The 21,713-nt window shown below is 43.6% G+C and overlaps 1 protein-coding gene across 5 annotated transcripts in view; it reads right to left on the reverse strand.

Moving 5' to 3' along the window:
- The window catches only part of SLC1A2 (solute carrier family 1 member 2), a 140,133-nt gene that overhangs the window by 23,793 nt on the left and 94,627 nt on the right, over positions 1-21,713 (reverse strand). For all 5 annotated transcript variants that reach the window (XM_032488458.1, XM_032488460.1, XM_032488457.1 and 2 more), the window contains 4 exons: positions 19,621-19,789; positions 15,044-15,170; positions 7,497-7,730; positions 2,492-2,686 (listed from right to left, as the gene is read on the reverse strand). In XM_032488458.1, coding sequence (XP_032344349.1) covers positions 2,492-2,686; positions 7,497-7,730; positions 15,044-15,170; positions 19,621-19,789 — 725 coding nt within the window. The remainder of the gene's footprint in view (positions 1-2,491; positions 2,687-7,496; positions 7,731-15,043; positions 15,171-19,620; positions 19,790-21,713) is intronic.

Below are 21,713 nucleotides of genomic sequence, written 5' to 3' on the forward strand. Positions count from 1 at the left end.
GGTCAAGGGAAGAGAAAGCGACCTTGGCAAAACCACCCCTGGCAGGCAGTTTCAAGCTCTCTTGTTCCCGGCAGTCATAAAATCTCTCTCGACCTCCCAAGGAACAGAGAAATCTGGAGTACCAAGGCCCAGGAAATCGGGTCCATTTGGATTCTGTTCAACTGTGATGGAAGCTTATAAATTCATGGATTAGAGTCTTACCCCCATCATGACATCTAATTCGCCTAACAGATCACTGGGCTCAAATTAGGTAAGCGTGGCTCCAAAAGCAGACAAGGAAATATTAAAGAAGAAAAACAAATCACTCGTAGTCCTCCCACAGGAACACCCCTGCATTCATTTCTGCTTACGCCTGTATGTCTCTGTGGGAACCAGAGACTTCTAGACTACGTGGCAGGAGTCTGCAGAGGCCACTGCCAATGTTAACATGAGAACTCAAAACAGCAAATATCCAGGCACAACTGAGTGGACATCGGGCGAACAGATCAACAGAATTCCAAATGACAGTAAGCTTCAGATGCCTGGACGTTGCACCATGGGCTGGAGAACACATTATTCAGAGAGAGGATGCCAAGAAATGATAATGAAGTAACAGGAGGCTTTCCCTCTGAAGCATCTCATCCCTTGCTTTCCAAGCAATGCCAAGGGCACATCCAGCACCATTTTGAAGTTGTCTCTGGAAGAGGGTTTAACCTTGGGTTCAAGTGCCCTGTCTAGACACCAGGGGGCCTCTGTGATCCAGCAAATGACAGTGACTTTTCCTCCTCTTTTCTGGGTGCTATTTATAAAAACTATCATTTCTGAATGGAAGGATGCTTCTGAAAATATAGATTCCTAACTTGCTTTTCTGGCTGCTGAAAAGAAAAAAGGGGCTGCTTTCTTCGTGGTTATCCAATTCCAGAGTGTTTAGAGTAGGTCTTCGGGCTCTAAACTAAGAATCAGGCTCCCAAACTGGTTTGACCAAGTCCAGGCCATTGGTGTGCCCAAAGCACAGAATCCTGGCCTTACAGTTGGGAGGGACCTGAATTTACCTAATCTTACATATGAGGAAAGGAAGGTCCCAGGAGGTTTTGTGGTTCACACTGGTTTTTTCATATTGTCATCCTTCCCACAAAATAGACATCTCCTCTAAGTGGAATCTACAAAACCCATCTTTGCTATTCCTCTGCCCCATCAATGTGGAGCCGGTGTCAGGGTTTAAAGAACTCCACTTTCCTTGGGTCCATCTAGGTCACGGGAGGTAGTAGTATGTGGTGATTATCAGTGAAGGCTCTGGAGTTGAACAACCTAGGTTCAAATCTCACTCTATCACCTACTAACCACATGACTTTGGGCAACTGACTTCACCTCTGTGCCTTGATTTCCTTGTCTGTAAAAACGGAGATAACAAGGGTTCAGAAAGCACTTAGAAGAGGCTAGCACATCGCAACCCTCACCTCCTGAAAATGTGAAATGTTATTTTTATCTGGAAATCTGGGCAGGGTGAGGGTGCTTTGTAATGAAAATGTCCCTAAAGTCCCTAGAGTTGGCAAATGGGAATTCTCAGTCATTTCCCCAAGATGGATAGAACACCAGGGAAGGGGAACTTCCCAAGTTCCAACGATCTTGGCCTCAGCTATTTAATTTATAACATCAGTTGCCTGTTGTATGAGTCACTCTTACACATCCCTTTGTACAGTGGCCATGTTGCCATGTTACCCCTATAAAGAGAATTCTTCCTGGAAGTTGGTTCCCCTTGTGTTCCTCCACCCCAATTATATTCTTTTCTTTATTTACACCCCACATCTTCTTTATCCAGTCATCTATCAATAGATATTTAGGTTGCTTCCATGTCTTGGCTATTGTAAATAATGCTGCTATGAACATTGGAGTTGCATGTATCCTTTCGAATTAGAATTTTTGTCTTTTCCAGATACATGCCAGGAGTGGGATTGCTGGATCATAGAGTAACTCTACTTGTAGTTTTTAAAGGATTTTCCACAGTGTTCTCCATAGTGGCTGCACCAGTTCACATTCCCACAACAGTCCAGGAGGGTTCAGAAGGGAGCATATTTTAATGAAACAAATCAAAACAAAGCAGATTCAGAGTCAGCTGATGTTGGCCCCAGTGAGCCCTGTCGGCTCACTCCTGACAGCATTATAGCCTCGGGCAAACTACCATGCCCCTTGAAGCCTGTGCTTCCTCATGTATCAAAAGAACGTGCAAATAACTGCCTTGCAACATCACAGGATGGTTAAAAGTAAAATAACATCAAATTTCTGAAGCAATTTCACATGGGCAATACATACAGAAGGCATTAGTGTGAGCCTGCTTCCTTCTTGTCTCGATCTTCCCTTTGAGCCTGCCAAGAATGCCTTTTCTCTTTTATTTCCTTCACCGTTCTCCCACCCGGAAAACTGAAATTCAAGTGGCCTCTGTGAAATGGAGTTAGTGTGGAAGGGGATAGGGTAAAAGGTTGCTTCAGTGCTTCACCCCACCCACTTCGCTCACCTTACGGTCACAATCTGGCCTCCGTCTAGGATGACGCCATTCATTTGGGCTATAAAGATGGCGGCCACCGCTTCATAAAGGGCCGTGCCGTCCATGTTAATGGTTGCTCCGACCGGGAGGACAAATCTGGTCACACGCTTATCAATCCCTAGATTTTCTTCCAGGCAACGGAAGGTGACAGGCAATGTTCCAGCACTGAGGGACAAAGAGAGAGAGACAAGTGTTATGTCCACTTTCGAGAAGCAGGACAAAGCACAAACTGAAATGGCACCACAAAGTTTTTGTCCTTTTGTTCCAATCAAACAATATGACTTGCAGAAAGCAGTGTCTGGAGCCAAGTTAAAATCCATCGATTTGGAGGCTCAAATTTGACCTTATTAAGATGTTAATAGGCAGCAAAATATTTTTGTTGGTTCTGGCTTTTGAAATCTACTCAGAGCTTCAAGTTCTCTTTTCCCTTTGGTCACTGTTTCCATCTTGGATTAAATATTGAAGCCCATCTGATTGCTCACATTAATTGGGCTGCAAAAAAGAAAAAAGGATCAGAAAAGGATCAACTATCAACAGTAAGACAGAAGGAGGAACTTTTGAATGACCCATAATTTCATGTTAGAAATGCTATTTCCAACAAGATGACTACATGGGTTGTATCCCGCCCCTGGGAATTGCCCTGAGCTAATTGGGCCTGCTAATTTTGAGGATGCTGGACAAACATGTTAAGCACCATTCAGCAAGAATCCAAGCTTCTAGCAATTCACTGGGGACCCTCAAAGTCCAGCTCCCTGATAAATGGTCACTGGCCAGCTCGACAATCTCTCCAACAACATAGGGCAGAAAAGCACACGTCTGTAGCCAATCAAAGACCCAGTTCGGCGTGACTTCACCTCCACTCCTCCCAGGCGTGGGATGGGAAATCATGCCCATATGACTCAATCTCAAAGGCCAGAACTCCTGACATGTTCTGTGTCTTCTAAAATAAGAAACCTATAAGGGTAAGTGTTGCTGAGAGCCAGAATATTGTTTCCACGTGGATAGAGGCGATGGGAGGGTAGGAGGAGTTGCTTCAGAGCTGAAGTAACATGGAAAGCGATGCAGAACATTTAGACTACCACGGGAGTGCCTGGTGGTTCACTCTCTTTTCTTTTATTCAAAACTTGGCAAAATGACTTGGGAAACCCCCAAGGCAGACAGCACATTTTTCTCTCTTGAATTTATAGCTTTAATCATAGTTCCCTATTTCTACTTCGTCAGAATTAGGGCTCCAGCCAAACTGGACAAAATCACCCTCAGAGGCCTTGGTTTCTCAGAGAGTAGGAGAGGATTGTCAGCTTCAGGCATATTGAATAAAATGCAGATTCCAGGGCCACTTCAGAACTGAGGAAGCTTAAATTCTAAAATTAGGGTCTCCTGAATCTGCATCTTATCAACCCACAGACCCGCAAGCCCTCTTAACAATGCTAAGGAAGTTAGTCATCTTACTGGAAAACTCTTTGTGATTTCAGGTCAGGGGTCTGCCTCATGCCCCCTTTTTGGTCTTAGGTGGGGAGAAGAAATGGATGCTTGGAGACCTCTCATCACTAAAACGTTGGGAACCTGGGGAGAAAAGTTGGCGTCTGCCTCATTCACACGCAGGGGTGCCACTGTACCTGCTTGCTGCCCCAGCTGTTCTAATGAGAAGTCAGTGTCCCTTTATTCCTCTCACCTACACCCGCAGCCCTTTTCCAAGACCTGTTTGAGGGTGACCAGGACACCACGACTGGTCTGAAATGGCTGCTCAGCTGTGGTTGGTGGCTGGATTCTCAAACAGGATGAATTTAAGGACATTGCTGGGAGGACGAGAAAATGTCCATTATTATTACTGCATTCATTTTCCTACAAGGTCATAAAGGGTCTTTAGACAGTTCAACAGATTGGGGGAAACAATGTCACTACTGGACAGGCTTTGTGTCTTAAGAAGTCATGTGTACCCAGTCAGCCCAATCTGGGACTTGAGAATTCTAACTCTTTGCTGTGTTCTGACATTCTGACATTGGTGGGCTTTTTTTTTTTTTCTTCTTCTTTTTTTGGCTCCTGCCTTAATGGTCATATGACAGTCTTCAAATGTGGCTAATAATAACTATCTGGTACTTGAGATTCTTCTTTTTCTATCCAGATTAGTTTTAACAGCATGTACTGAAGTTAGAGGGGTGTATAGAGGTGTGTCCCATCCCCCCTCCATCGGCTGCCTGGACGCCAACCTCTGTGCCTATTGAGAAAAAGGGGGTTAAAACTTCCCCTCCACAACCCTATCCAGTCCCAGGTTAGGGGCAGGGGGTGGTGGAAAGTATATTCAGTTGGCCAACTGGGGGCTTTTCCCTTGCAGTCATAATAGCAAAAGAACTCTTGAGTTAATTCTTAGTACGTGGCTCATGCCACAATGACTTGTTTAAAAAAAGAAATTCCACATCCAGGAAAAAGCCACAGTTTAACCAAAGAGTAAAACCATATATATATTTTTTCAAATGAAATATATGGTAAGGGGAAGAAATGGGTCTAATTTTTGTGGTTTTTGTCAGATAACCCGAGCATTGGTCTTTGATTTAAATATAAATTTGGGTTTTCCCTGTGCCTTTAAGATTTACCTTTGTCTTATAAAGGGACTAAGATAATTGTCTAGTCACTCAAAAGAAAAGATACTGATACTATTTTTGAAATAGTGTAAAGACCAAAACCATAAGGGTATTGGAAGAAAAGATAAAGTAACATTTTATAATCTTTGGTAGAGAAGATATCCTTAAGCAAAATCAAAATTCTAAATACTACAGGAAAAGGTTGATGACTTTGACAACATACAAATTAAAACCTGTTAGTGGCAAAAAAAGCTGTAAATTTTTAAAACAAATGTCAAGTGGGGGGGATTTATTTGCAACATGTGACACATGAGTTAACATTTTTATACATGAAGACAGTTGAAAGTCAATCAGGAAAATTACCTCAACAGGAAATTAACCTCACAAACAATTCACGGGGCAGGGGAGGGGAAGGAAGCAGGACTAATTAGAACACAGAAAGATGTTTCTCCTCACTAGTAATCAAAGTAATGCGAAGTCAGTGAGATCACTTTTCACCAATAAGATTGGAAAGTATTAAAGTGACTGACAGTGTCCAGCGTTGGTGAGTAGGTGAGGAAAGACACACTGGTATATCCAGTTAGTGGGGACATAAACGAATGGGCTTTTCTAAACAGTCATCTGGTGATATGTTTCAAAACTATCAATGTGCTTATTACCATCGGACTCAGAAATTCCACTTCTAGAAATTTATCCTGAGGGGATCATCAGACATCCTTGCAGAGACGTATTTACAAGGATGCTTATCACAGCCCTGTTTAATACAGGTGCCTTAAATGTGCATCTGGGGTGGGCGTTCGATTGTAGTACATACAGTGTATATTATGCAGTTTAAAAATAGTAATAAAGATCTATATTTATAGATATAACTTTTATGATATGATGACCAGTGAAAAATAGCAATTTACAATAGCTATACATAGTAAGAACTGAAAATGGACATAACTGTAAGATTAACTGAAAAGTTACCACTAGTTATCAGTGGGGATGTCCATTTTTTCCTCCAAAATTTTATTCACTGTCTGAACTTTTTCATAATGAGCAAATATCATGCTCATAAACAGAAAACAAAAATAAAACTAAACATAATTGGTTTTATTTTTGAAATAAAAGTTAACTTTTTCTCAAAAAAAGAGGATCTTTACAGACAGAGATACTTAGCCATAAGAAATGTACAGGACTAAGAAGGAAAAATGAAGTTTTACAGTGTTTCCCTTCATCTTGGGAAACAATGCAGAATCCACATCTTTCAGATTGCATATATTTTAGCTTTTTCTGAGACTTCGCATTCTATTAGTACAGAATTCTCACTGAGTTCCAAGATAGAAATATAATTTGGCTTCCCAGCTGGTCACTGTTTTTGGCCTGTTAGGTCACTTAAGAAAAGCTTGCTTGGTACCCTTGGAACAGCAGTCTCCCTGTGTCACAGCGCGGCCACCTCCCTGACAGTGCTTGGTCACGGACTCTGTGACAAGGACCTGCCAACCCATGACTCAGAATTAACGCTGAGCTATGGGTTGTGGTTTGTTTGCCTCCCTGCCACCGGCTTTACAGCCTCTGTCTTAGTTTTGTGACCCAAGGCTACATGTGCAAAAATAAAAGAAACTATTGCAGACTGAAAGAATAAAACTTTCACTTTTTGAAATTCTAAATTGCTGGGCATTTCTTATGTATTTGTTTTTGTTTGTTTGTTTTTGCTAAATTCAGTCCAAGATGATATTCACCAAAATGTTTTTTTTTTTTTGTTCTCCGCATATCTCTGGAGTCCTCATTGGCTTTTGAGGCCCTAGAACTAGGTAATGAAGAAGGAACGGACGCCCAGTCAATGTCAAGTCAAATCAATGCCAACCTGACTGTCCTCAAAATCAGTGGGACAGAATGGTCTATCACAGGGACAAAGACTTGACTGATTTCCTGTTTGTTTGAAAAATCTCATCTAACCTACCGTTTACCCTGCAAAAGCTTGTTCTCATGACTTTTAAAAAATTACTCCAATAGACTGATATATTGTGATAGCACTTTTGAAAGCACAGGTGAGAGAATTTCTTAAATAAAATAACGTCTCGTTACACCCTTTTGGAAAACATTTAAAACCAAATTAATGCTCTATGTGGCAAATTATGCATACAAGTGAATAGCGTGCATTCACCTGGGAAATTTAATACAAGATCACAGTTCCAGGATGGCTGCATACCAGCAAAAAGTTCATCAGAGAGCTCAAAAGTTCATAAAACTAGTTGAGAATATAAAGTGTTCTCCTTTTCCAAAAACATTGAATAATACGTGAAAAGTGTTCTCATTGAATGTTGTGATGGGAAGGTTTTGAAAGAGAGGAAGTGACAAAGAGGTTAAAGGGTGAGCAGAGAGAAACGACGGTGATTTCTGGTGTTCTCTACCTGGAAGCGGTACCCAGGGCAGTGATCCAAGCTTGGAAAATGCCAGCAAAAAAGGAGAAAGGGTTTTTCCTGGTCACTAGAAAGTAAATCAAGGGGAGAAAGATGCCCCCATGGATGATGAGGCCAACAATCACCGTGATCATGTACATCCCCAGTTGCCTAGCAACCACTTCTAAGTCCTTGATTGCAATGATCTTCCCACAGATTAGGCAGGCGATACCCAGGGGAGAGTACCTGAAAGACATTAGAAAAAAACAAAAAAACATTGAAGAGCTGGTTATGGGATTCAGAACTTAAATCTAGGCCCTCGTGTGTACCACACCCTGAGGAAAACTCTTTGCATTTCTGCAGAGTTTTGCTAAAAGAGGAGCATGAGAATCAACTGATGCTGTATTTTGCTTCAGACTAACTGCATTTTCTGAAATCTGTCCTGTGGATCTGGCGGCCCCCACTCTGATGAAAAATCCCAAGGCCAACTTTGTTGCTCAGCTAACATTTTTGGGCTAGTAGACACAAGATTTACCACCTCCTAAGTAAAAGATAAAAATCTAAGAGTTGAGAGACACCTAGATTATGTCTTTGAGAATCTATTTTGCTTTCTTTGTTTCATATCTACTTCCTCGAAAATGGAGAAGAAACGTAGAGCTTCTCAGAAAGCTCATTAGAGTTTTGCCAAGTTATAAACTAGTATTTGTAAATGTGCTTTGTTTTTGCCTTGGAAGGAATTTTGGAAATATGTTGAGAGAGAGAGGGAGAGAGCTGCCACAACAAGAAAACCATCTGAGTCAAAGACTATGTTTAGAGAAATGTGGTTTTATTTCTTCTAAGTCCGAAAGTGTTTCTTTCCATGCTTACTCCAACAAGAATGCTGGCTGCCATTCATTGTGTTTCAAGCAATATGGGGAGAGGTCCACACATTCATTTCTCACCACTTAAAATCAAGGTGTCATTGCACCTATTCGGCAAATGAGGAAACTGAGGTTTGGCAAAATTAAATCACTGGCCCAAGACCACAAACCCAGGAAGGAGGAAGAGAGAATTTCTGACCTGCGAGACTTTACCACCAGGGGTTTCATCCCTACCAGCCAAGCCACTTCCCTTGAAAGAGCGATCGTAGCTTTTTGTGCACAAGCAGACAATTTACCGTCTACCAATCTATTCCTTTATCAACTTATTTTATATTTCTATATTATTATTATTTTGTAGGGAACTTGGAAACAATTTACTGTTGTCCTCACTCTAGAGAAAGCTAACCACACTCTCTCTCACCTTGAGTATATTTTTTGCACGTTTGCCAATATCTTTTTTTTCTTCTTTAGTTGTCTGATCTGGTGGCAATGGAGCATGAATTTGTTCAGCCTGTGATACTTCTAACTGAAATGAAAATGTCTGTGGGAAGGTTGATACCTTATTAAGAATTATGAACATACATGAAAGAAAGACTGTGGGGCAAATGATAAGGCTCCTAGCTTGGGAGAGGGGGGTCAGGGAAAAGAGAGGGCCCCCTAAAGAGATTTGGGGCAAAGGGTTTGCAGTTTTATCTGGAGCAAGAACTTATGGGATTAAAAAAAAGCCATGAGGAGTGGAGAGAGTCACAGACACAATTACACAAGACATGGAGCTTGTCTGGTCACTAACCAGCTATATGCGCTTGGGAGTGACTTAGTCCCATTTTACAGACGTGCAAGTCGAGGCTTAGAGAAGCGAACTGTAACCTCCTGGGGTTGCTGGGAGGATTACATTTTTGAACACGTGCATATCCGCACCATCAAAAAATCCCTCCCCCATCCCTGTCAGTGTCGTTAGTTCTCTGATTCCTGACAAAGGAGTCCCTGGCATGTTCTGTTTTCACACCTATACCCCATGTTTAATGAATCAAGTCTGAGTTAACGAGACTTTCTAAAGGATCTCACAGGCCACCCAACTGTGGATGTTTTTATGAGCCAAGTATTCTTCTCAAGAGGAATCCTCTCCTGAAACAGCTGATTTGTAACTGACACTAATTAGTTAAAACATTAGCAAGCTGCTCTCTTTCCTGAGGGGCAGGTAGCCTGTAGCCTCCACTTCTCCGTTCCTGGAGGTGAAGGCTGGCGATGTTTGAGAATTGCTTCCCCAGGAATTAGGGAGTTAAATCATTAAACCTTTGGGTTTCCTGCCATATTACATTCTCTTGGTGTGACCATAGTCACAACATCTCATTGACCAGTAGCGTAGTCTTAGAGGCCAGCTCTTTCTTCCCTGGGATTATAAAAAACGAAGCAGAAGTCACTTTCTGATAAAGCCAACAAGCATTCATCTTTACAAACCAAGAGATTAATTCTTTCCCAAGCACCAATTATCTTTTAAAGATGTCCAGAAAAACATAAATATGAACTGTTCTCAGTGCCATTCAATTTTTCTGCTCTCCTGGGACAAGCAATTTGCAGAATGGAGAGAAAATGTTTTCAAGCTCTTTGCCAAGCGAGACCAGCTAGAGTTCCCCTGGAGAACGCATCTGAGGAAGAGCCAAATGGACTGGATAGAGGTAACAGGTTACCTCTGGGGCATTCAGCTCGCTGGAAGAAACCTGAATACTATTCAAAGGCCAGAAGGTAGAGTGTCAGGGTAAATAAATATGGCAAGTAGGGGCCCTAGTTAACCCAAACACTTTGGTCTCCAGAACTAGAATGAGCATTAATTAGGACAAAGAAAGACCTTTGTTCTATTATGTGTTTTAGGGTCATTACTTCCCTGCACCTGCTTTCAAAACAGGTAGCTTAAGCTTCCACTCAGAAGTTGGAGCTTCTGAGTTACTGGGTTTCCATGTTGATGAATTCTCTCATTGAAAATGGCACTCCATGGAAAAGAAAAGGCAAATGCCCAGGGTTCAAGGTCACCACTCAAAGTTTCTGAGATGAAGTAAACAATCAAAGCCATAAACCAAAGTGCATCAAGAGGCTGAGGGCTCCCGTGAGTGTTCTGAAGCCAAATGATGCCCAGTAATTACTGGATCAGTTTCTAAATTCAAAGGCCATGACTACAGAGCTAGGGCGAGGGAATGGCTCCCACGCTGCCCTGAGACTGGCTGTATCCTCAGCTCTGGGCATCGTTTTCAAAGCCACTGACTCATCCAGGACTGGCCTGGATGAGTTCCTGGATGAGTCTTTTTCTAACTGTTGCATCAGCCGTCCTTGCCTCCACCCACTTTGCACCTCGACATCTTTAGGTTCCCACCAGGATGCCCCTCTCAGGTTCGCTCTCTACTCCACAAACGCAGACTCATCCACAGCACTAACAAACGTACCTGGAACTCAGCCTGCGCATCCATACTCAGAGTCGCCTGGCCTGCCTGAAACAATATGGATTCCCTGAACCCACTGCGTACCTACTGAGTTAGAATTTCCTGGAGTTGGCCGTGAGGCATTTGTATTTCAAATAAGTTCCCCAGGTAATTCTGATGTGTTTGGAAATCATTGTTTCCAGGAACAAAATCTGATCTGCCAGTGATGAAATACAGATATTACTTGGTTAGACTTTGGAAACCATTTTCTTTATTCAGCTCCAGATTATTCAAGGCCATTGGTCTTAACCCAGTAAAGTGATTAATTTGGAACTTTCAGTCACAGGACAGATGGTGGGCCAGATACTTGGAGTGGAGGTAAGTGGAGGGACTTTCTCAGCCCTGCCCTAAAGGCCAATCTGGGTCTGTCCCACACGTTGCCAATAGCAACACCAACCTGCCAGTTTGGGACAGATTTGAAGAGAACTCAGAGCTGGAAAAGTCAGTCAATAAAGACTTAAACATGCATTCCAAGAGTTACCTGAAGGTGCTGTTTGTACTTAGGGTCAGGAAGGAACACAAATCTCCATTTTCCCAATCCACTCAGGGAGAGGTGTTTTGGCTACCCAAGGAGTAGTGACTCGTGCTGAGAGTTACCACAGGAGGATGAGAATGTTTCATCAGGACAGAATGTAAATCGATTCGTAGAGCCTCCAGCTCCATTATATGATCAGTGCTCAAAAGTGTTGTTGGCACAGAAGAGATGCTCAAGAAGTATTTGTGAAGTGAAGGGATGGGTGGATGGATGGGGGGATGGGGAGACTGGCTGATGAATGGTGGTGGTGCTGGTGGGTTAACTGAGAGGGAGAAGTGAGTGAGCACAGATTTCACTTCCCCCTTTATGCTTTTATCGTGGTGAGAATATGAGAAGTTTTACTTTCTATTTAAGTTTGTCAGATTTTGGAAAAAAAATGTTTTAAAGCACTCTGCCAAAAATGAGGATATGAAAATTACACCAAAATTAAGGGTCTTTCTTCTTTCTTTCTTTCGTTCTTTAGTTCTTTCTTTCATTTTTCAATGAATCAGAGGGCTTTGTAGGCTTCTTAAGGAATTCATGAACACAGAGAAGCTACAGACTGAACTGATGATAATAATGGCAATTACAATAAAACAACAGTAACACTAGTTCATACGAAGTGTTTAGACAGGTCCCAGCACACAGCAAATGCGCCGTAACTGTTGGTCACAATTCCACTTAATTCTCACAGCAACCCTATGACATGGCTGTTACGATCAATCCATTTCACAGATCAGGATGAAGGGTTTAGAGTGTGTCTAACTTACTTTAAGTCACACTGCTAGTAATAGGACGACCCTGGGTTCAATCCAGTCCAAAGTCAGACAAAAGTCAAGTTAGGTAGCACATCTCTAGAACTCCCATTACTGAGGCCAGTACAACATGGGGCAAGTTAACCTCTGTGCTTAGGTTTCTCATCTGAAAACTGGGGCTCACAAAAGTATCCGTTCTTGCTAGGTATCATTGTGAAAAATAAATGAGTTAATACATGTAAAGTACTAGAATAGTATTAAGTGTATAGCAGGAATTTGGTAAATCTCAGTTATGATTTAATAATGATTATGATAATTATTATCTTCTCAATAATAAATCAGTACAGTGCAGTAATTGAAAAAGTATTGAGCATATAGCAAGAATTTAATAATTATAATTTAATAATAATAATAATTAAGATAACAGTAATCTCCTTAATGATCTATTTGGCTTTTATTATTATTCTTACTACCACACAGAGAAGAAGATGAAATAACTCTGATTATTTAAGCATTGAGGGTGTCAGTTAAGGAGCGGTTGGCTGTTTTATCCAGAACCTTCTCACTCACATCGTTATCAATGGCTGACGAGGCAGCTGAAGAATGGAAGAAATGTGTGGGACTGGCATCTCATGTCATATAACACCCTCTTCTGAACTGTTCACCTAGATGAGGTAACTGAACAGCTGTCAGAAACCATTCCACAGGTCTTATTTCTGACTCACAATTACTCTGCATCTCCAGGGATGTGATGCTAAATCCTTAGGAGTTTTGGTTTCAGTGAATAGGAAACTTCTTGATCCACACCCACTCCATGCCTGGGGAGAAGGGTGGTTCCACTTTATCCCATGACTCATCTGATTTCCTAGAAGATTCCCTCAGCTTCAAGAGCTTAGAGAAATGACACTGCTACGGATGAAGGAAGACATTTCCGTACATCTCTCACATCACTGGCATCATAACACAGAAATATGAATTGCATATCTGGAGATAGGGTGCTCACCCTGCAAGAAATTCTAGGAAAGGAAGAAAGATCCTAATGTTTAATAGCAAGAGGCCTATTCTGCTTTATGCATTATCATTTATTAAACTCTCAGCAAACCCAGAACAGATTTTAAACTTTTAAAATATCTTTACAGCATGTGACTTTATAGAGACTTTTTTTTTTAATGGAGGTACTGGGGATTGAACCTGGGACCTCGTGTATGCTAAGCATGTGCTCTACCACTGAGCTATACCCCCACCCCATGTGTGTGACTTTAAATCTTCACACAAAAGAAAAATTCAGAAATCTAGCATTGCTTGGGAAGCTGAAGAATCAGTAAAATAATCTAAAAGAACAAACTACTGTACTATCATCTTTTCCGTGTTCCTAAAGTACAGGAAAGCTGTGATCAGAACAAGCCAGATCTATTAAATATGGTTCATGAAATTATGACAAACATCTTCTTGATCTGAGACCCTGGGGCCCTCAGCTAGCAGGTGGGGAGGATGGGAGCAGGCAGAGTCAGGGACATTGTAACCCAGGATTCCTGTGGCAAATAGAACACACACACGGTTTAGTCTAAGAGTGGTTTTATCTTCTTTCTAGGCAGGAATACAGACCATTGTAGGGGTCTGAAACTAATGCACATAAAAATGTTTGTCTGATAGACAAGGGACAGGAGAAGTTTCCAGTGACTGAAGATGTCAGTTTCCTTGGTGAAAGAGAGGACACACGCTTTCCTGGGCTCCCTTAGATTTTAGAACCACTGACCAGAAACACGCATGAAATGATGTGGAGACAATATTGCTTAGATGATTCAAACAAAAAAACCCCCCACCTATTTACAGACAGAAGATTCAAAGATTTTGATATTAACATAAACTCTAGCTCTTTCTCACCCTAGCTGTACAATCTTAGGCAAGTTAATTCACCCCAATGAGCCTCAGCTGCCTTTTCTGTAAAATGGGAATCATCACACCACATTTTCAGGGTTGCTGGGACTAGATTCGATAGGTATGAAGCACTGTCGTGGCTCTTGGCAGATGAAAGGAAATCAATAAAAGATGGCTTTTATGATGATGAGCATGATGATGTTAAAGAATGAAGATTTAAGTGTCTCTGGATCACAGTTTTCTCTGGAATCAGATTTCCAAGAGCACTTACAGCTCTAATCCTCACTTTTCTTACGTGGCCTGAGAACTGCCTTTTTTTTCTTTTGGTTTTTTTTTTTCTGTGTAAGTCATGAGTAACCCAGATTGAAGATACATTGCTTTTGGTTCTCAGCAGGCCCTGGGTCATGCCATATCCCAGGCATCTTGGCTCTATCTTAGTGTTTCCTGATACAGCTCAGCTTCAATATTACTGATTGGTTTTTTTCCAGCTTATCTGTCTTTTCTTTCTTCTTCTTCGTTTTTTTTTTTTTTTTTTTTTTTTTTTTTGTCTTTTCTCTCAGGGTAGGGATGGGCAAACTTTCTATGTAAAGGACCAAACAGTAAATATTTCAGGCTTTGCAAGCTACACAGTCTTGGTCAGAGCTACTCAACTCTGTCTTTTAGCACAAAAGCAGCCCTAAGACAACACACGAAGAACTAGGTATGGCTGGGTTCCAACAAAACTATTTATGGGCACTGACTGTGAATTTGACATAGTTTTCACATGTGGCAGACTATTACTACTCTTTTGATTTTTTTTTTTTCAGCAAAATAAAAACATAAAACCCATTCTTAATTCTCAGGCCATACAAAGCAAATGGCAGATAAGATCTGGCCCGTGAGCTATAGTTTTCCAACCCCCTTTTTAGAGAAAGCTCCAAAAAAAGAGATTTTCATCCCTTTCTCAAAGTCTTTTAGAAGGGCCCTTTGCTTGGCTCATGCGCATCCACTCTTTCCTGCTGGGGGGGGCTCCAGTGTCCTTGCGGGACCTCAAGGCCATCTCACACCCCCGCCACAATGAAGTAAGAAAAAGCCCACTTACCACATGATCATGATCACCAACTTCATTACAATCTCGTTCAAGATGTTGAAGAATTCCACCATCAGCTTGGCCTGCTCACCCATCTTCCCCATGGCGATGCCAAAAGCAATGAAAAACCCTATCAGACCTGGTGGGTGAATCACATGACAAAAGGACAAATTATAAAGTACGTGTTTCTTCTCCCAAGATCTTTACCATCCCCCACGTACAGAGCCATGTTCTCGCTGCCTGCTCCCTATAAATTAGGCATTAAAAGACAAAAGCATTAGGTTTCACACTAAAAATACCTTCCTCCTGGATAATTATGACTTTCTTGAATATTTTCCACATGAGTAAGCTGAACTGTAGGCAGGATAGCTGCTTGGAGAAAATGAATTCATTTTCATTCCAAACTAAAAAGTACTCTCTTCTCTCTCCTCCTTACTTATGAAATCATGGGTAAGCAGATTCCATTAGCACATAGATTAATGAAGGAAGGCTTGTTGGGACTTGAGGGTTATGGTGCAAAATCTGGAGCCAGTATTAGAATAGCAGAAACCAATTAGCCAGTAAAGCCTCTGCCAGGGTTATGTCTATATTGGTTTGGTGTTATCCCAAATTAATGCAGCTTCACTCTAGGAAAATCCTAAACATAAAATTATTTTCCTATTGCTCTGTGCCTAATTTGAGGAGGAAGAATGTTGAAAAATCAAAGGGAAAGCAATGAGAAATCCAAAACAGTTTGGGAAATCCCAAATGATCCAATTTGTTTGGATTTAACCTGTTAATTTTAACTCATCATCATTCTTCCCATAGTCAAAACAGTTAGAATGCTTTCTCTTCTACTGTATTTTTTTCAGGGTCATAAACAGAGAATGCAGTCTTTGTTAGTTCTTAGCCCCTCAGCCCTCTCCCCCCCTTCACTTGACTTCATTTGACTTCCATCTAAGTGCAGCCTCACCCCAGCCTCCAGGGTCAATCCTAACCCAGAAGGATTTGAGGATCCCTGTCCCCACCTCTTGATGTCAGCAACAAATTGCACGAGGTCCTGGACCAACTCCAACAGCCAACCTAGGGTCTTATTTCCACGTTGTCTTTTGCCTCATTCCCCGAGGATCTGTCCTAGGAAGCTGCCTGATACATTAGTTCCCTCAGGATAAGACCTGGGGCTTTTCTCTCCCAGAATATTCTCTCCACCACCACGCCCATTCATCCCTTTCCTCAGTGTCTCCCTCTGGAGTCTCACCCAGACCCTCCCAGCGACTGGGGTGCACCACCGGGCTAACAGACATCCCCATTACCACCTGGGGCTGCCTGGATTTCTGATTACCAGTCATCAGTGCTTCCCTCACTCCCAACCTATTATTGTCAGTCTTGGGGCTCCAATTCTGACAACTTGCATGGACTATAAATCCACGCTGTTGTCCCCCAGGCTAGCAAACTTTGCTTGCCCATCTGACTTCTTCTCTGAACTGCAGTAGGAGCCATCCTCTCTTCCCCCCTCTTCCCCACACCCCACCTCGTTCCAGTTTGGCAAGCCTCATTTCCAGTCCCTCCCTATTATGTCCAGGGTCCTATTTTGTCCATTTATGCTCGCAGTCTTGAGCTAGATCAAGGTAAACTATAGCACTACAGTTTGATTCTCTTAGAGAAAAATTCTTTCTGGATCTCTGATTTCACCTTTTCCCTCGTCACTGAACCACTCATCTTCCCACACCAGTACATATCAACCCAGATTCTCCAACTACCCTTTGCTGGACCCTCTCTTTCTTCAGCAAAAAGAATCTAGTGTTTGCACCTGGGATTGTTAAACCTTGGTGTTTAATAGTTTCCCTTTACAGCTCCCGGCCAGAAAGATTGACAAGTGACTTACAAGTGAATTGTTGGCCATAAACACAAAGGCTTAGTGAGAATTAGAGTGACCTAGAAACAGAGTGACAGGGGGAGTGACAGGGGAGAGTGACCTAGTTCTGCAGTAATGGAGGAAATCAAATTCAGGCTCTTCTCAAGCCCAGGGAGAGGGGTTTGGTGGGTGTGTGCTGAGCAGTCATCTGTTAACAATCTGGCTGAGAATAGTTAGTATCACTTGGTTAATTCCATGTAGATATTTTAAGAGAAAATTCTTAAGGTCTCAAGGTCCCAAAGAACTAGAATGAAATAGCTCCCCTCGCAGGGTCAGCAGAAAATGGCTGTACCTGTGAGGACAAGAGAGAGAGATGTTTAAAGGAGCAACCTCTCATAGGAGCTGAGTTAAGTGGTTGGGGTAAGTGTGGGGCCCCAAGTCACCTGGAGATTTTAGGGGGAAAGAAATGAGTCTCCCACTTCTTTAAAAGTGGGAGGCCAGAGCCAGGGTTTTATCCTCACTTTTTGCAATGCTTAACCCTGAGGACTTGAAAGAGAGAGAGAGAGAGGAAGGAAGGAAGGAAGGAAGGAAGGAAGGAAGGAAGGAAGAAAGAAAGATTTTAAAAAGCCAACATCTTGTGGCCCTTGGAAGACCATGGAAAGAATCTTATTTCAGCCATGATTTGTAAATGGGAAATTTCTCAACGGTCTGACTTCCCTGAGCTTTCCAGAGCCTCAATTTGCCCTTGGAAACCCACGTCCAACTGGTCATTTCCCTCTGTAAACACTGCCTCATTAAACTCACTCACTGGAACAGGGGTGTTCCATTCGAACAAAGCCCTCTTAGACTTGGGGCTGAGAGAGCAGTGAGTGGTGCTGAAACTCCCCAGGACAGCCAAGGTCATGTGACTCCCCAGAATCCACCAAGACTCTGGAAACGACCACGAAGAAAGTCTTCTGAATGATTCACTCCAAAGCCCTGGCCCCATTATTCACAGCCACAGTCTTCTACTGTGGGGCCACCGTGACCCCAGGGTTTGGGGGGCCAAGGGAAGTGGGGAAAGGTCCTGAAAGGGTCACAGATATCTGGACAGTGGGAGAGAAGAATCGCTCAGGGAACCGTGCTGAGGATGTCCCGTACAGCCTCCTTCTCAGAGGCGCTCTCCGACTTTCTCTTCTCTCCTTCCTCCTCTCACCTCCCGCTGATTGGCAACAATGTTTATTGATCTTCCATTGCCTGGCAACCTGCTCAGCTTATCTCTTCCCTCCCTCTCACCTCCCTAGTCCGCTTCCTGCCAGGACAAAGGACAGAGAGAAAGAGCCCTCAGGAAGCTCCCACTTCTCAGTGGCTGGGCAAGCCCGCTCCTTCTAGCTCTTTCCCGCCACCGTGCTGGGTGAGTACAGAGTACCGTTGTCACATTTAGAACAAAGAGGACTCCCAGCTGAAATGTGAAAATTTGAAACAATGATTTTTTTTTTTTAGTATAAGTATGTCCCAGGCAATATTTGGGACATACTAGACACATAAAAGTTATCTGTTGTGTATCTGAAATTCACATGTAACAGAGCACCCTGTGTCTGACCCGACACCTCTACCAAAGAGACGAGGGCACTTGATCTTCTAGGTGGCAAAGTGGAAGGACCACTGAGCTCAACCTTTTCTAAACAGCTCTCACTCAAATCCTTCGAAATCTTGCCTGCATGGATCAACATACGTTTTCCACACAGATTTCCCATCTCTCCCAGCTTGTGACCAAATGACCCTCTTCCTTGCCTTGGGGACACCATTCTAACAGTGGACGGATGGGGGTTATGGTGGAGCATGGACCCAGGGAGTGGATGGGGAGTACACTGAGCAAACTGGAGGCACCCACGTGATGTGGAGTCTATCTTCTCCGGGGTGTTTTCTTACTATGCAGCTCAGCGCTCCACACTCCATGCACTTTTAATAATGAGAGCAGCTCCCATGAATAAAGCACACGGCGTGTACCACTGTGCACTACACAGACTATCTCATTTAATCCTCATAATGATCTACAAGAGAAATGCCAATCCTGTGTCCACTTTAAAAGTGAATCTTGAGAAGTGGCACAACCGTGGTTAGATAAGCAGTGAGTGGTCCATAAGGGATCCAAAGTTGGTCCAAACTGGTCTAACCACAGAGCCATAGAACCCCAGGATGGTACACTAGGAAGGCTCCAGGAATCCCAGAAAGTTAAACACAATAGTCTCCTGTTGATAAGCTCTTATTGGCACCAACGCCAACGCTAGTCACTTCTGATGGCATTGCCTTTGCTTACAAACCGTGAGGGCTGGGGTGGGACCTCCCCCATGCCTAGCGCAGTCCTGGTACATGTATCAGGGCAGCTCGGGAAAAAATAATGCTTAAGGAATGAAAGAACTGGTTGTGTAACTTCATGAAATAGAGATTAAGAGAAAGTGACTTGCCAACACCATGCAAAGAGTCGGGGGATGTGCCCTGTGATGTCAGTCCCCTCGCTTTTCCCATAACCAACTCCAGCTGCCGCGTCCCCACATGGCATTACTCCTGCTCACCCTTAATCTCTCAGCGATCAGTCCCAGTGACCCTCAAATTGCTCCCCAGAGAGAGCCTCTTGCTCCACCTACAGGACAGCAGGGTGACTGGCTTTCTGAGAAGGGAGCAAGGATGCCCAGGTGCTGACCTGCAGGAAAGGTTGGCCATATGGCCCAAGCACAGGCACCTCCCCCAAGAAGACGAATATCAGGCTGCCTACCTAAGACGTTCATGCCATCCTTGAACTCCAGGCCCTTCTTGATAACCACCTGTGTTTCCTCTGGTGCCTCCGTTACAGTCTCATTCAACAGCGAGATGACAGCATTGGTGGCATTGTCGTCCTCGTCTGTTGGAGGGGCCACCAGGACTTTCTTCGTCACTGTTTGAATCTAATGGAGTTGGGGGAAAAACATAAAGATGAGAGGTTTGGGGTAAATGGTCACCAAAACCCTGGACGCTTACATATTTTTCAATTCCCAATATGTTGAAAATAATTAAGAAAGGCCAAAACAAGGTTATGAAAGCTAAGGAATATTTTATGCTTGTGTTTGACAAAGTGATGCTTTATGACACAAATACAGTGGGATACGATCATCCTCATCACACAGTAATTACAGGATTTATAATATTCTTTTGGGACGTGCTCCAACCAGTGTGATCCGCTAATGGGACCTGTGGAGACAATACCAAAGGTGAGCCCCAGCTGGATGCCCTGCTAGCCCCCGGGATGTGTCCTGGATCTGGTCGGGAATAGGAGGGTGAGGGTCTTGGTGGAGGGCAGATCAGTACCTGATTCGCTCCTCCCCACCTGGTTCCTGTCCCACAGTCTTCACAGACCTACCCTCACTGGCCTCCTTCCAGAGCCCGATTCTGCTGGGCATCTCCATCTGGCTACCAGCAGATGTGCCAGCTGCCGGCAGCCACCATGGCAGGGACATTGGCTCACAGTTCAGATTCAAATGTAAGTGAACCCTTCTAGGCAGTGATGTAACAAGACTTGCTTGACGTTCCCCCAAGCATCTCTGTACAAACGGCCCCGGAAGAAGCACTCACGCTGTTCCTCGACATCTGGGGCAGCCATCCTATTTTGAAAGGTGCCAGGCATCCTGCATGCAGAGTGCTGTGAAAACTCACATCTGAGCTCAGAACATTACCTTCTATTAAAACAGACGTCATGCAGAATCCTAGAATGTCAGTGCCGGCACACAGCAGGCAACAGATGGCTGAAGCCTGAATAGATATGGAAGAGGAAGCGTGGAGAAGTCAAGCGACTTATAAGACGTCATAGATTTACAGCAGAACTGGGACTTCAACTCAGACGGCCTGACCACCACTGAGTTCTTTCACCTGCTTGGCTGCATGATAAAGTATGTGAACGCAATCCTACTGCAGTTGGGCCTAAAAGTAAGCAAAGCTGAACTGACCAGCTCTCTGAAACGGGAGAAGGGAGGCACAGCCTTCTCTGAGGCGAGGCAGGCGCTCTCTGTTCTAACCTGGCCACGTGCACTTGTGCAGGGAGAGAGGCAGCCCCGGCTGAATGGGAACAGGCAGTTCATGGCCCCCTTGGTCTGGGCAACATTGGCATAGAGAATACAGAAGCGATCGGAAGGGAAGCTTCCATGAACCACAGAGTCATGCTCCCAGGAACAAAGTGGAGACCAGAAGCCAATTGTAGGCCTATCCTGAGAATGCCTAGAAGTCAAAGCTTGAGTTCAGAGGAGGAAAGGCCATGGACCTGAATGAACGGTGGCCTTCAGGGTCAGGTGGCTGTGGATGGTTGGGTGTTCCGCGTTTGACATCTGTTACCTCCTGTGTCATCAGGAGCCCCTCAGGACTCACAGGGCTAAGTAACTAAGCCCAGGACAGACAGCTAGGAATTCTTGAAGCAGGATTCAAAAACAAGTTATGTTTGACTCCAAAATTCAGCTTCTAAAGAGCATGGTCAGTGGCTTGAGTTCAAGGCTGGGAGATGAGGATGCTGACACATGGGTCTGGTTCTCTGCCTGAGTTCTCAGTTCAAGCCTGGGACAACCCCAGTCAGGTACCAGCTTCAGTCCTAGCCACCAGGGCCTCTCACCTTAAAACCCACAGAAGCCTGCTCCCTGACTTCCCACTTCTCTTCCTGTCTACCTGCCATCCCCAGGTAAGTAGCTACCTGGAGCTCTGTCTCTATCGACAGCTTCCAGATTGATTTTCACAAAATAGAAAAACAGTCATCTCCTTGCTTAAACCTCACTTAGAATAAGAACCTGAGTCTGACCCTGGCTGGCCAGGTCCTGCCTGCACTCGCCCCACTCTCTCCACTCTGAACAC

This window comes from Camelus ferus, chromosome 10 (genome assembly GCF_009834535.1).
Source record: "Camelus ferus isolate YT-003-E chromosome 10, BCGSAC_Cfer_1.0, whole genome shotgun sequence".
In the NCBI taxonomy this organism is placed as follows: domain Eukaryota; kingdom Metazoa; phylum Chordata; class Mammalia; order Artiodactyla; family Camelidae; genus Camelus; species Camelus ferus.